The sequence below is a fragment of the Piliocolobus tephrosceles genome, chromosome 15, assembly GCF_002776525.5.
Source record: "Piliocolobus tephrosceles isolate RC106 chromosome 15, ASM277652v3, whole genome shotgun sequence".
NCBI classification, from domain to species: Eukaryota; Metazoa; Chordata; class Mammalia; order Primates; family Cercopithecidae; genus Piliocolobus; species Piliocolobus tephrosceles.
Window position 1 is genome coordinate 95574073 of NC_045448.1, and position 15455 is coordinate 95589527.

Here is a 15455-nt window from a genome sequence, read left to right on the forward strand (position 1 = left end):
GAAATATCCCTCCTCAAAATACCAAATGGGCTTTGTATGTGAAGATGGCAAGACTGATCCGCATGGGCTGACCTGAGTGTTAAGTTGCTGCTTCACAGAGGACAGCGTCCCCAGGCTCTCCACTCACTGTCTCCCAACAGATGCACACTCAATACCAGAGGCTCCCAATGTCCGAAGAGGAAAGCCACACAGAAGGGAGCACACAGGGACGACACCTGTGTCCTTGGCCCTGATAGTGACCTCTGTCACAGGTCAGGAACGTTTTCTACAAAGAGCCAGAGACGATTTCAGGAGTTGTAGGTCAATTACTCAACCCTCCTTTGTAGCATGACAGCAGTTATAGACAACACATACATGAATTATGGCTGTGTACCAATAAAACTTTATTTGCAAAAACAGTTGGCAGACAGGATTTGGCCAGAGAGTGCTAGTCCACCAACCCTTGCTTGATGCAGATGAGTGAACTAAACCAAACCAGAAACCACAGGCATCACCGAGAGTCAGATGAGGCAGACGAGTTTCTGGGCCAATATGGCAGCATTCAAGAATTTTATGAATGAAACTTGTTTCCACGACATGGTTTCTCTTTCAGATACAAAGCTCAATTTCATTTACAGGTTTCATGCCAAGTGCTCATTACTCACTGTGGGCCCGTAGACTTCCATATGCTGTTTTCCCTATTCCCTGGTATTTCCAACTTTTGAAAATACACCAAATGCTGTTACCATACGGCAGTGGCTCTCCTTTGTATTCAGGTGGTCTCAGGGTGGTCCTAAATGACTGTAAGTCTGAGCTATGAACATAAAGTGGTTATTAAAAAACTATATCGCCTTTCTTCCTAAGGCTTGGTAAATAATACATTCGCAAAGGATTCAGGTGACATGGTAGGACCTGCCATCTACAAGGGGTCTTTAAAGTGCATTTTAAACTCACTTACTAGCCTCTTTCAAAGTCTGTTTTCATTTCCACCTGGGGAGAAGGAAAGCCACGGACACAGATGGGCCTCTGTGAAGAACAGAGGCCACGGGGCAGGGTGCCAGCGCTCGCCTTCCCTGTCCCTCGAGGATGCCACTGGAGGTGGCTGGCGGAGCACATTGCCCTTTGACACCACTTTAAAGGCACATCTTGGCAAATATCGCAGCTCACATATCAGGCTTTTGGGAGCTCAGCATGAAATGCCATGATCACTGAAAACCTTGGAGAGTTCCCTCAGCAGCTCTGGATAAACCCACATCCAGCACCTAAGATTTTCTTCTCCTAAGTAAACTGTGTGGAAAAATCACACGTAAATGCCAGAAGCAGTCCCTGAATGGCCATGAGTGGCCACAACCCTGCTCTCCTGGAGGCCACATGAACGCCTCCACTTTTCCCGCTCACGTACAGTCGAGTGGTTTCCTAGAAGCAGTAACAAGCTGGAGCCCAGAGAAGGCCCCTGACCCTGTCGGGCCCCCCTCAGCCTCTGGGCCTGGAGGGGCGTGGGCTGCCTGCTCCACAAGGCCACCCCACGGCAGTGACCCAGCCTGACACAGACAGAGTCCATTGGCAGCACACAGGCCAGCCACACACAGAGGGCCCAACCCACTCTGTGTCACAGGGAGAAGGGAAAATTAGAAAGGGAATAGTTCAGAAACTCCCTCAGCCTTTTGGTGCAGAAATAACCCACAACTATGCCTCCGACAGCCGACTGCCATCTATGGACGGGTACCTATGGAACTGTGAGCCACCATCAGCTCCCCCACCTAGCAGGCTGGCCCTGCATCCTTGCCCTGCTGTCACTGAGACTTCAGGGGGCTCTTTCCAGAGCATCCAGGGGCTTCCCCTGGTGTTCCCATCGTGTTCACGTATCTGAACTCCAGAGGGAGGCAGGGGCAGACCCCTCACGGGGTCTCAGGGCTGAGGGTAACCTGCAGCCACAGGTGGAAGAGGAGACGTCAGAGGTCACACCCTCTCACTGCCGGCAGCCCCCACTGCGCACGGACACACGCATGCACACACTGGCAGGGGACACTCTCTCGTCTTGTCTCCACGTCTTTGGGTTGTGAGTGCCTAAGGGTAGTGCCCTCCTCAGTATCCCTGGCATTGGGCACACAGTCCAGGGCTGATAAACGTCTGAAGAGTGAAGGCATGGACCAAGGAGGCTGGGTGAGGAGATGGAGGCACTCTCACCAGTAGGCCTGCCGGCCCTGGCCAGGTGACACAGGGCACCCCACTCCACTGTTAGGGCTTCCTTCCACGTCCCCCCAGGTGCCCCCTTGCTGCCCTATTTTGGGGCCAGGTAGTGGAGGGGTCTCAACCCACCCTCAGGCAGGTGGTGTCACGTGACGACGAACACCTACCTCGCAGGAGAAGGGGTGTGGACAGGCAGTCTGGGTGTGGGGTGCTCCCTCCCACAGGGGGAGAAGGTAGCCCCCATCTCCAGCAGAGATTTGCTGAGGAGGGTTGAGCTATAAATGAGTGGGGGCACCCAGGCTAGGGGAGGCAACCACACAGGACCAGGGAGGTGGTGGGCTTGGCTACAGGGAGAACCTGGCAGGAGGCCAGTGCAGCTGGGCAGGTAATGAGCCAGGGGCCAGAAGTGGATCAGGCCCTTGAGGAAGCAAGGACTGGGTGAGGTGGGGTCTTGTGGGCAGCACCAACTTTGCATGACTCCGGGACAGGTGGGTAGCCATTGAGGACTCTGAGCAGAGGCTCCATGTGGCGCAGATTTGAGGAGTGGGATTGGTACCCAGTGGAGAGCAGGTGAGGCAGCTGCAGTGGCCAGGGCCAGGACCGCTCCCAGGAGCCAGGCGCGTCCGTAGAGAGGAGCTCACATTCTGTGTAGGTTCTGAAAATTTCTGGCAAAGTTTCAGATATAGCCCAAGCTTTGCCTGCAAATCAAGACTGTTATCTGTGCAGTTTCTCCAAACGCCCTTTGCTGTCAGAAGAGGCTGGGTGAGGGTGGTCTGCAGGGGCTGCGAGGGTGCTCTGCTCCCCTCTGCCCCGTGCCCTGCGAGTTGAGCCTCCTTCATAGGAGTTATCATTGTGCACAGAGGTGGCTGCAGGTGCACTGAGCCTGGGAGGAGAAATCCATGAAGCAAGGAGTCAAAAAGGGGAACTGGTTCCCTGAGTTTCTTGGATAACTTCAGGGTAAAGTAGCCCAAGAGGGTGCCCAGGAAGGCAGAGAATGACATGGAGCCCCCAGCTCTGCACCAGCTTATCTCATGATATGAAAAGAGGTAACGCTAAAGTTTCCTCGTCTTCTTAGGCCCCAAAGCAATGTCAATTCTCAGTCAGGAAGAAACAGAGATGATACTGCAAATTTGGAAGCTTGCCCATCGCCTGGCTCTGCTGGTGAGGGGACTGTGGCCTCGACACAAAAGGGCTGAGCCCTACTACCCCCAGGCAATCCTCTCTGAAATTCAGCCACCAGGAAAGTAAAACGATAGCAGACCAGTCCTGCAAGTTCTCATTCTCCATGCAGTCTGTCTTTAGGAGGGAGGCTTACTTTCCTGCAAATATTCTGGGCGAACATAAAAAGTGATATGTACCATCTGACGGAAGTGCAACTTTTCCTGAGACAGGAAAAAAGCAGAGGGCAGACAGCAAATATTTACTGGAACGCCTAGTTTGAGCTTGGGTTTTAAAATGCCTTTGCTCATGTAATCCTAATATCAACTCCATTTGTAGTTAAAAAAAGCAACTCAAAGACTAAGTAAATGTTCGAGACACCATGCATTATTAAAGAAAAGTGCCATGATCTGAATCTGTGTCTACCTCATGCTAGAGCCTGAACTCTATCTATATTTGATTTTTATCCATCTACATCTGTCCCTAGGATCAGAAGAGCAGAGTTTGGAATTAATGCTAGGTTAATTCACAAAGGTAAGACTTCCCATACTTTTGAGAAATGATTAAATGCTCAGTAGCATATGAAGGTCACGTGGAAGAATCTTAAGGTCTGACTAGATCAGGACAAATTGAGGGTGAGATGAGGGTTAGGACAGCGCAGTGGCTGCAGCCACCAAGCCCTGTGGCTCCTTCACATGGCACACCTGGTGGGGATTAGGGCAGACATGGCAAGCCTGGGGGCCCCGCTGCAGTCATGTGCAAAAGTGATTCCATGATCAGCGGGCAATCTCTAGGAAAACCCCATGGCCTCTGAAGATGCCTGAGCATCCCAGCTGGAATTCACGAAAAGCAGCACGGGCCCCGCACAGCAAACGCAGCTGCTTGGCAAGGCGACCACAATGTTCTCATTAACTGAAAGCTACAGAGTAGAGGCTCAATAAACCCTCGCCGAATCTTGCAGGTGAACTGAGTAAGACAGTATAGAGTTAGCCGCTCAAAGAAAAGAGTAGTTCACATTCCCCTCCTGTGCTCTAAGCACTAGGCTCAGCAATTTATTTATATCACCCCAGAGTGCACACTGGCATCCTGACTGGGAAGACAAGGTGCTCCTGGCCCAGCAAGGTTATATGTCACCCTAAGTCACACAGCTGGCATGGGGCCCTCACTGCAAGGCCCTGCCAAGGCCAGCCCCTCCTGGGTGACTGGCCCAGCACGTGTGGAGGCTCCTCAGAAACCAGCTGGTAGAGCTGCGCCCACAGCTCTTCCTACCTGTTGTCTTTTTATTTGCACATGCCCAGCTTTCTGGAGTGGGACTACTAAGGAGTAATAAAATCTCATTTTTTAAAGCTGCTTTACAAAAACTGATTATTCATTCTCTTCTGAAATAAAGCAAAGACTGGATTTTAGAAGGACTTTAATTAATGCCCCTTTAACAGGACTATTCAAAAGCAAACACCAAAGGTAAAAATCTTGCTTTGATCTACCTACTTTAAACTCCATCAGTCTGCCACAGCGATGCTGTATAAAGGCAGGTTACACCATCGTAGCTTTCAGAGACCCTTCTTTCCTCCCTGACTCCAGGACGGAACATATCCAAAGAATAAAAACATTCCCCAGTGGGGAGACCAAGCTGGCAAGAACCAGCACCTACGCTGCAGCACAGGAACCATTTGGTTCCCGGAGGTCTGATTCACAGGGAGACTGTCAGAGCCAGTGTGTCGTCTCAGCCGCATGCCAGGCACGGGGAAGTGAGGTGGGTCAGGCCCACCGTGGGGGGAAACAGGAACTGAGCAGAGAGTCACGTGGAGTTGCCCATGTCTCTTGGAGCCTTTATTTGCGGACATTGAGGAGTGAGAGATGCGACAGGACAGGACAGGTAGCAGGGTGGCCATTCCCTGCCCGACCTCACCCCGTGGAGGTCAGAGGGTGAAAGTGGGCACAGGGGCGTGGCAGGAAGGTCGTGTCACAGCACAGGTCCCTCTGGGGATCACACCCAGAGGCCTCTAATTCTCCACATTAACTCACAGGATTCAAGTAAAGAAAGTCCTTGAACAAAGAATCTGTGATATGACACTTCCCCCTCGCAGCCGTCACAGATCCTGTAACAGGAGACGCTGGGCTTCCCGTGGCTGGTGCCCCTGTCCTCAGTTCAACCCAGAGGTCACCTTCCAGAAAGCCTGGGCAGCCACGCCCACCTTGATGGTGACATTGCCCACTTGGGAACAGAAGGACCCCTGCTCGGCTACCCCCACTCTACATGCCAACCACAGAATGAGTCTAAGCCTGATGGCTCTAATTTCACTGTTTCTTGCGAATTATGGAACATGGAATTCTATCACTGACTACTCAGGAGCACATACTAAATGCCTGGCCTACCCCTGGTGATCCGATGCAGCTCATGAGCCTCTGGCCTATCTTCTGCACGTTCTCCACTGGCCTGTCTCCCGCACCTGACTCTGGGCTCCAGAGGGCAGCACAGCAGGTCTAGTACCTGACACAGAGTCAGGGCCCAGTATGTTTCTGTGGAATAATTAGCAGATGCCCTTTGTCCTCTTGTCCAGTGGGCTCTAGCCTTCAGCCTGGGGTTGCACATCCTGGGCAGAGGCCCGTGGAATACAGCACGTTATATGGTGATGACAGGAAAGGCAGGCAGTTGCTCCCGCCCAGAGAAGCTGGGCCTACCCACAGGCTCCAGGGCCCTGCGACAGCCCCTTCACAGCGGGCTCTCCTGTGACGCCTCTGGAGGAGGACCTGGGCTCTGTAGCTGGAGCCTGCCAAGCCTGGAGGAGCCTGGAGCCATTATGGGGTCTGTCTCCTTAGCAAGGCCCTGACCGGACCCTGAGAGTTCAGAGGTCCCTGCTCTTGATCATGAGCGACCACCTGGGCCACCAGTGGCCCGAGGTCTTCTCTTGAGGAAGAAGAGTCCACTGGGCAGAGAAGCAAGGTGGGTTTCTGTGTGCCTAAAAATAGCCCAAGGAAGCTGCTCCTCTCGCCCTCTGACTGAGCTGGGAGGGAGGGAGGCACCGGCGCAGTTTCCTGGGAAGCTGTGCAGCCAGATGACAATCGGAATTAGCATCAGAACACCTTGATAAAAGGAAGGGAGAAGGAGTTGAATCCCTGAATGAAAAATAGATTATTCACTGTCAGGCTGAACAATAGAACAAGACATAAATAGCAGCCGCGCGCAGGACATGCCAATTTTGCTCAAAAACAGTGTGCATGGTTCTCCTACCGCCCTCCAGAGAGTGCCACCGTCGAGCTCTGCACTCAGCAGATGGGGGAGAGAGCAATGGCCTCTCGGAGGCAGGAAGGACATGGTCTTTAGAAGCAGAGATTTGAGTTAGAATTCTAGTTCTGTTATTTACAACTCTGTGTGTGTGTGTGTGTGTGTGACAGAGAGAGAGAGAAAGGAACACTGACACAGAGAGACACAGGCAAGACAGAATAAGTGAAGAGAGAGAACACAATGACTTCTTGGCATCTAAAATACCGTGAGGCTGACATAGGGGAAGAGTTCCCTGTGTAGGGAGGTGGGAAGAATGCTGAGTGTTAACATCAGAGATCTGCATTAGGATTCTGGCTTTGTCATTTACATCTGGGGGCCGCGGGGAGCAGGTGTAGGAGGGGCAGGGGATGGAGGAGACACAGGAGACAGGACATGAAGATGGAAAGGAGGAAGGGGAAGCAGGAGGGAGAGAGGACCTAGCAACCAGCCTGGATAAGTTACAAAGCCTCTCAGAGCTTTGGTTTGCACATGGAGAAAACACGGTTCCAACTATTTCCTGGAACCTGGGACAGCTGTAAAGACCAAGTGTGAGCCTGTTGGCCGAGCACTTGGTGCAGATAATTGTTCAACAGCAACTGCCAGGACAGCCAGAACCAGTCTCTTCTGCACCTCACCCAGCCCTCCTACTCAACTTCACCTGTCAGTACTATTTCGTTTGCTCCCAAATGTTTGCTTCACAGGGCTCCCTATGCACCTGGTCGGCCCTGCCTCAGGTGCCCTAGAGGACAGGGCTGTGATGCATGGATGTGAGGCCCCAGCTGTCACCTCCCTGTGAGCTGACCAGGGTCTCTGTAGCAGCTTCCCCTGATAAGCCCCTCTAACAGGACCTCAAGAGTCCTGGAAAGGCGTCATTCCACTACACCTGGGTCAGCGCTTCGACCCATGACTCAGGTTAACTGAGGGTTCTGCTCTTGGTGCTGATGGAGGCTCATATTATCTCAAGCTCTCATGTAGCTCTGAGCTGGAGCTATGTGTCAGGCTGCTGCCCTCCATAGCATTCAATCAAAAAAACCACCACCCCATTCATGGAGGCACAGGGAGGGAGGCTGCTAGGTCATTTGCTCAGGATTCTGGGAGGAGCCAGGATTCAGAATCTGAGGAAAGACACTGGCTGGCTGTAGGCCTGTGGCTGGGAAAAGCCCTGGGTAGACAGAGGCTGCACGCACTGTCGGGGCCCACCCCAGAGCCCACCTTACCTTGGTGAAGGTCAGACAGTCCTTGTCTTGGTCTTTGTCCTTCATCTCGAAATCATAAAGTGCTTTTCCCTGGGGCGGGGCGTGTGGCAAGGGCTGGATGCACTGGATATAGCTGGCTGGGAGGAAGCCCTGTGTGCCGTGCAGCTCGCCATGGTACCACTGTTCATCCACCTTGCGCCGCAGGACGATGATGTCTCCCTTGTTGAACTTGAGGTCGCCAGGTTCCTTCCCCTCGTAGCTGTAGAGGGCCTTGCCATAGGGAAGCAGGCAGGGATTCTGCAAGCAAGAGGCAGCATGTGGTCAACGGGCATGCTCCTTCCCAGTGCCCAGAGTGGATCTGCCGGAGCAGGCCGGGGCTTCCCTGGGGCTTTCTGTGTCCTGGGGGTGCATACAAAGTGCCCCGCAAATGGAAAATATTTTAAAGAAACAGCCTGTCACAGGAACACGCACATACCGAGGCCCCACCGAGATAAGAGGGTCCCCACCACAGCCATTCCTCCTAAACTGGAGACTGGGGCCTTCCACACAGACCACCTCATTCTGTGCAGAAAGGACGCTGAAGTAGGTGCTGGCTTATCTTCATGTACAGATGGGGACATTGAGGCACAGAGAGGGAAGGTGACTTTCCCAAGACCCACACCTAGGAGCAATAGGTGGAATCTGAACCCAGGGCGTCTGGGCTCGGAATTTCTTACCCAATACTCTGTGCTGAATCATTTTCCATGGGTTCCTATTTCTCAGGCATTTTAGTCTAAGAAGCTGCCAGATTTCTAGCAAGTATCCAACAACTTTTTTCTTTACTTCTTCTCTGTAATAGTCACAGCAACTCAGAGCACGCTCCAGGGGTTGAAGCTGAGCAGCAGGCGTGCATGGCATCCGTCATGCTGAGCGTCCCACTCAGCAGACTCATGGCCAGCGGCACACACACGAGGACGATGACAAACAGCCTGTGTAGAGCACAAGGGCTGTGCCCAGGCACAGGAGTTCTAACAAGCAGTCCCCGGCCATCACAGACATCCAGCCATGACACACAACTTTCTGCTGTGTGTACCTGTAGCAGTCTGTTCCAGAAGTATAATTTCAAGGGCATAAGACTGTATCCTCCTAATATGAGCAATGTTCTTGTATCCGTTGGAGGATAGCCAACCTGTCTGCACCTGTTCTGTCATCCTCAGTCTCAAACCACGACTAGCTCTAAAATCCAAACAAGATTCTAGGCTGCTTCTGCTTTTCAGCAATAAGGAGCCTGTCAAAGAATCCCGAAACGGATGTGATGTCTTCGTCCACTTCCTGGGCTTCTCTAACTGGCCCTGTCTCATCATGACCATCTGGCCACACGGGTCTCTCTCCCTTTCCTTTATGGGTGGCCAATACCCGCTCAACTGTGGGAGCTTTGTCAGAGGTCAGTCCTGTGCCAGAGGAAAACCAAAGGAAAGCCTTGCATTGTCCGGGTGTCAATACCCAACGATTTTCCTACCAGAAGCCGCATTTTCTCACCAGGGCTGCCTGTGCCAAGGAGTTCTTCAGTATTCGAATCAATCAATAGAAGCACAAAAGCCTGAAGCGGTAGTACATCGAAAAACTCTTTGTGGGGGACTTAATAGCATGTTGGCAACTCAATCATTCTACATTTATGTTTCAGCAACGTCAAACGACAGCAGTTAAGAGAGAGCCTGCTGGCAAATTGACAAACAGCCACCACTAACCAATTAAACAGTAACACCAGAGGATTTTTCATTGCAGAACTCAAAGAGAAAAAAAAATCCGTTTGCTTCCAATAATACTCATTCTGGATAGCTTTGTAGTCCGAGCACAATAGTGTGTAACGAGCCCCAATTTTAGAGAGCGGAGGCAAGGGGTAATTTGCAAGACAAGCACTGTGATCGGAAAAAAATTGGAAGGGGCAGTTGGCTGCAGGCCATCAGAATAATTCCACTGCCACACAGGGGCCACTCAGCCGCCAGCCAGGGAATCTCAATTTGGGACAATTCTGTCTGAAGATATTTTTGGCTATCACAACCGGAAGGTGGGGTGCTACCAACATGTAACAAGTAAAAGCCAGGGACATTGCCAAACACCCTGCAATGCCCAGGACAGTCCCTGCTACAAAGAAAGACCCGGCCCAGAGCATCAGCAGGTTAAGAAACCCTGGTCCAGCCTGTTTGGTTAAGTTTACAAAAAAGACAGAGTAAGATTCCTTGTTCTAATAGAACTTAGTCTACGAACACTTTAAAAGTTAAATATAACATTTATTTTCATGATAGGAGTATTTTCACTATTGGCTACATGGAGACACTTAGATATCCATCAAGGCAAGCAGTTTTAAAGGGATGGTAAGAAAAAAAACATGCTGTGAAGTTGAACAACCAGCCTCAACAGGATGCACACAAAAAAGCTTTACTTTGTCAGGGAATGACTCCATTTCCTTTCTTTCCCAAATCACAAGGGTAAGGCTTAAAAGCCGTGTTATAAGAGCTATAGACTCGGTGGCTGTTTGGCGACTTTTGCTACCATTGGTAACAACTGTGGGCAGGAAGGGCCAGCTTTGCACCTGCCTCCATGCTGCACTCCCTTCTGCAGCCAGCTCGTGCTATCTGAGCACACACACCTCCCTGCAATGCCCCTGTGAGAAGGGGACACTGTGTTTCCTCCCTGGCCTCCCCACCATCAGCCTTCTCTAGACTGGTTGACATAAAGGCCACCTGAAGACACCACTCACACCCACATTGTGTAACTGCGGCCCCAACTTAGGTAGTGTGGCAGGGAAAGCTGGGGTGTAGGGCCAGAGAGACTAAGGCATCTTCCACCAGGCAGCCTGGGGCTGTAGGCCACCACCCAGGACAGAGGCACTCTGTGAGGCAAGGCACACACTCCTGAATCACAGGGGGATTCTGCCTTTCATGAATTCTCCGCAGGGACCATGGCCTCACTGGTATCAGCACTGTGGCCTGCAGGTCTCCTTGATGCCCCACTTCACTGTCGCAGACCCCAGCTTGACCTGCCTCTGTGCCAGTGGCCCTCAAATCAACCCGTGCCTGTGATGTCCCTTCTGATTAGCGGACTTGATGTGAACCCAGATGCCTGCTTGACGGCTCTGCTGGACATCCACAAGCTCCTAGAGGCCACTGTCTGTCCCTCCAGCCCTTCCTCCTGTGGCCATGGAATCCCCACTCAGCTGCTGGGCAGGGACCTTCAGTCACCCCTGTGCCCACCCTTTCCCTTGGCCTGGGCACTCCTCCTGCCAACTCCACTTCTGAGCTCTCACCCAGAGGGCCATGCACCCTCCCACTCCTGCTGCCTTGCCTGCCATCTATCCTGAGCCCAGTGTAAACCTCCTCCAGTGGTCTCCTGGCCCATCAGCCTGTCATGGGCTGGATGCCCAAATGCAGGGCCAAGCTCACACACCTGCTACTTATGAGCTTCAGTGGCTGCCTGCTGACCTCAGGGGATCCGAGCTCCTCGGCACAGCAGCCGAGGTCCCCTAAGCTGGCCTCAGCACACCTGGCCAGCCATGGCAGACAGCGTCCTCAGTCACAAGAAGTCTGTGCTTCTGGAACCTAGAACCTGCAGGGTTTTGCAGACAGAGCTCCATGCTACTTCCTCTGCCCTTCTCACTCCCTCTGAAACCCATGCTGCTCCCTCGTTACCAACTGTGCCCTCCTAATTCCATCAGCCACTCACCAGCCATCCTAACTCTATCAGCCACCTTCCTAATTCCTTCGCTTCTATGCCACCAAGGCCCCCAGGACGAGACTGTGCTGTTCACCCTGATGACCTCAGGACCCAGGAGTGTTCTCTCTGCATAGCAGGTCCCCTCTATGTGCTGTTAATTCAAAGGCACTCAGGTTAGTCCTGAGTCAGGCCTGGATGGGGATGCAGGGGGTAAAGTCAGAAAAGAAGTATCTGGGGCCGGGTATGGTGGCTCACGCCTATCATCTTAGCACTCTGGAAGGCTGAGGATGGAAAAATCACTTGATGCCAGAAGTTTAAGGCTAGCCTGGGCAGCATACTGAGATCCTATCTCTAAAAAAAAAAAAAAAAAAAAGAAAGAAAGAATTTTTTTTTTTTTTTAAATAGCCAGACATTGTGGCAAGTACTTGTAGTCTCAGCTATTGGGAGGCTGAGGCAAGATGACTGAGTGAACCTGGGAGTTCGAGGCTGCAGTGAGCAACGATCGTACCACTGCACTCCAGCCTGGGTGACAGAGCAAGACCCTGTGTCTAAGAACAAAAAAGGAAACCAGGGCAGGAGTAGGGCAGAAGCAGGGGCAGACTGGAGATTGTCCTCCTGGCCACCACTCCACAGGTGGTGACCCACCTGCTGGCCCCAACCCACCTGCTGGCCTCAACCCACCTGCTGGCCTCGAGGCTGGGACTGAGAGCATGACTCTCGGAGCAAGCAAGCTGTGAGAGCATGCGGGCTCCAGGTGGGGCCTGTTTGCCTTGCTGGCTGGTGAGCCAGGAGGAGAAGTGGAGAAGGGTAGGGCAGAGAGAAGGCGGGAGAGAGAAGGCAAGAGAGCCCCCCGTATCCCCATCTCAGACTGCCGGACTCAAATTTGACAGAGCAAAACCAAGAGGGGGAATGAATCTTTTTTTTTTTTTTTTTGAGACGGAGTCTCGCTCTGTCACCCAGGCTGGAGTGCAGTGGCCGGATCTCAGCTCACTGCAAGCTCCGCCTCCTGGGTTTATGCCATTCTCCTGCCTCCGCCTCCCGAGTAGCTGGGACTACAGGTGCCCACCACCACACCCGGCTAATTTTTTTTTGTATTTTTTAGTAGAGACGGGGTTTCACATGTTAGCCAGGATGGTCTCGATCTCCTGACCTCGTGATCCGCCCGTCTTGGCCTCCCAAAGTGCTGGGATTACAGGCTTGAGCCACCGCACCCGGCCAGGGAATGAATCTTTTTAAGATGCAGGACACATTTCTGAGGGAAAGAAAAAAAAAGAGTTAAGGAAGGTGCCGAGAGGCAGTTTATTTGGAGGAGCAGTAGCAGCCAGAAACTGGATCTCATCAGGAAATGCTCATATGGGTGACACCCAGCACCTCCAGAGTCTTTCATCTTCAAAGCTCTTTATAAGATTAACTAATTAGTGCATGGAAGGGGCCTAGAGCAGGCAGATGCTATTATGGGGGAGAAAAGACTGCCGATTTCGCAGCAGCAACCCGGAGGCCTCTATGTCCCAGCCTCCACACCCACCCAGGAGGGTGGGCAGCTGCTCCACAGCCTGTTTGCTTTCTGCCCACAGACGCGTTTGCAAGAACTTCTCACGCTGTGGCGTGCTCCCCTTTAGAGGAATTTCATTCAAACATTGTCACTAAGCCGCCATTATTTGGGCTCAAGACATTAAGAAAAAGAAATAAAAGAGAAAGGGAAAATCCATCTGGGATGCCTACAGGACAATTAACACCAGCCACCCCTGCAAGGCATTAATAATAATTAAAACTTATAATGTCAATTTCATGGCTCATTACTCAGATGTGGCACACACATCTTCCTCTGGGCTTAATGTCCTACCCGTGGAGACGGCGCTCACGTGGGCACAATGGCGCCATCTCTGGCTTCTACTGGAATCAGGCACGTGGCAGCAGGCTCTAATGAATGTGCTCCTAACAGCCCTGGGTGGGACTTTCAGGCAAGCCAGACCCCTGGGCAAGGGCAGGTGCCAAAGCCAGCCTGCAGGGTGGGGAGGACACGACCCCGACTGGCCTATTCCAGACCTCCCGGCAAGCTGGGGTGGACAGCGTGGAGCACCGGCTCCCTGTGTTTAAGACCCTAAGGATGCAATCTTTCCAGGAGAGCACTTGCCACGGCTCTCACTACCTGCTTTCAATGGAGGGCCCCCTCCACAGTTAGCCCATCAGGACAGATTCCCGCCTGTTTCGCTCACTGGTGGATCCCCCGCTGCTGGCCTGACACAGATCACACGCTCGATATATCTACTGAACGAATTAACACACAGACTAGGAAACCAGTCCCCTGGGACGGGGGCCTTGGCTCACAGCTTCTATCTGGCCCATTATTTTTCCCAAAATATGAGATTCACGGTCCATGTGACCCAAGATCCTGTTGCTGATAGCAGCTGGGCCTGGAGGAATGGGGAAAGTCCCACGGATGGCTGATGAGGAGTGGGGCATTCCAGCCAGAGGTTCAGCCCATGCAAAGGCCCGGAGTTACAGATGGACACAGGGCCTGCCCACGGGCAGTCTCCAGACCTGTATAGCACAGCATGTGGCCAGCTGAAAAGTGTCAGGAGGATGAACACGTTCGTCCACAGGCCCTGCAGGGTGAGACCCTAATCCTACACACACCAAGCACTGCAGGGTCTGATAATGCGGCAGAGACAGTTAATGATCCCCTGATACCCACTCTCTGCTTCTTTTGTCTGGGAGAATACTCCAAATTTCAACTGAGGTCAAGCTTCCAGCAGAAGCCTTCATTTTCCAGCCTTGCCTGCAGGCAGCCATGGGTAGGTGTCCACATTTCTGTCCACGGAATGCAAGTCAAAGTGATTCCTGCACATTCTGGAGTATGTTTTATAATAACACGCATAAGGAAATCTGCCTTCCCACGGGCTGCATGGTAGATACGGTAGGGTGGGCCAGTTTTTCCATCAAACATTATGCTCAGAGCAAAGGGGGAAGAAATCTGGGTCTTGGGGTGACCTTGCAGAACATACCCCCGGACCATGAAGTAAGAAAAAGGAAACTCGATCTTATCTGAGCCATCACGTTTTGGGATCTTATTCACAGCTTAGCCTATATTCTGACTCATTCAGGAAGTCTCAGGTGTATTTACAATTTCTTTAGCTCGTAAGCGTTTTTCAAGCCAAGGCATTGACTTTCATAGCACTGCTGAGGGTTATCATTTATGTGCTGTCATCTTTAAATAGCACTTTCAACTGAGAGACTCTCAGATTTAGAAAAGGCACGACTCTTGGCCTTACCTTATTTTAAATAATGTATTTACCAGAGTGTACCCCATCTTTCAGTTTATAGATTTAATCTGCGATGAAGAAGTTTGTTACTGTATCACACTACAACCAGAGGTTCCCAGGTTTTCGTTTTACAGATAATTATGTTTCGAGTTCCTCTGTCCCTTTTTCTCACTCAAAGCTGCTTGTTGGTCCTTTTTCTTTCGACCTCTCTTTCTTCCGACAGTTTCTTCTTTTCCCATATTTGCACACTCATTCGTCCAAGAATTGATGAAGAATTGATGAAATAAGACAAAGGAGGAAAACACAACTTGCCCTTCACATACAGGGTGACGAGGCCACTGCTAAGCTGCTGTGTGGGATGCAGCTGTGAAGACATAAATTGTCTACAGCCAAGAGCTGCCTGTAGCAGTTTCACGTTGCAGCCAAATTAGAGAGGATTTAAAAGCAAATTTACTTTTCTTTTTTTCTTCCTTTTTTTACTTTTCCCAGACTTTGTTGTGGCCTGTTTCCTTGTTGCATCAAAGCAGTGGTTAGGTCATCTGCAGTGGCCTTAGGAAGCACCTTTTTTTTTTTTTTTTTATGGCAATATAGTTTGTTTTTTTTTATCTTTTTTTTTTTATTATTATACTTTAAGTTCTAGGGTACATGTGCATAACGTGCAGGTTTGTTACATATGTATACTTGTGCCATGTTGGTGTGCTGCACCCATCA

The 15455-nt window shown here is 51.5% G+C and overlaps 1 protein-coding gene across 1 annotated transcript in view; it reads right to left on the bottom strand.

Moving 5' to 3' along the window:
* Positions 1–15455, bottom strand: part of SH3RF3 (SH3 domain containing ring finger 3) — a 374941-nt gene that overhangs the window by 150554 nt on the left and 208932 nt on the right. The window contains exon 2 of the mRNA XM_023190396.3: positions 7810–8085. Coding sequence (XP_023046164.2) covers positions 7810–8085 — 276 coding nt within the window. The remainder of the gene's footprint in view (positions 1–7809; positions 8086–15455) is intronic.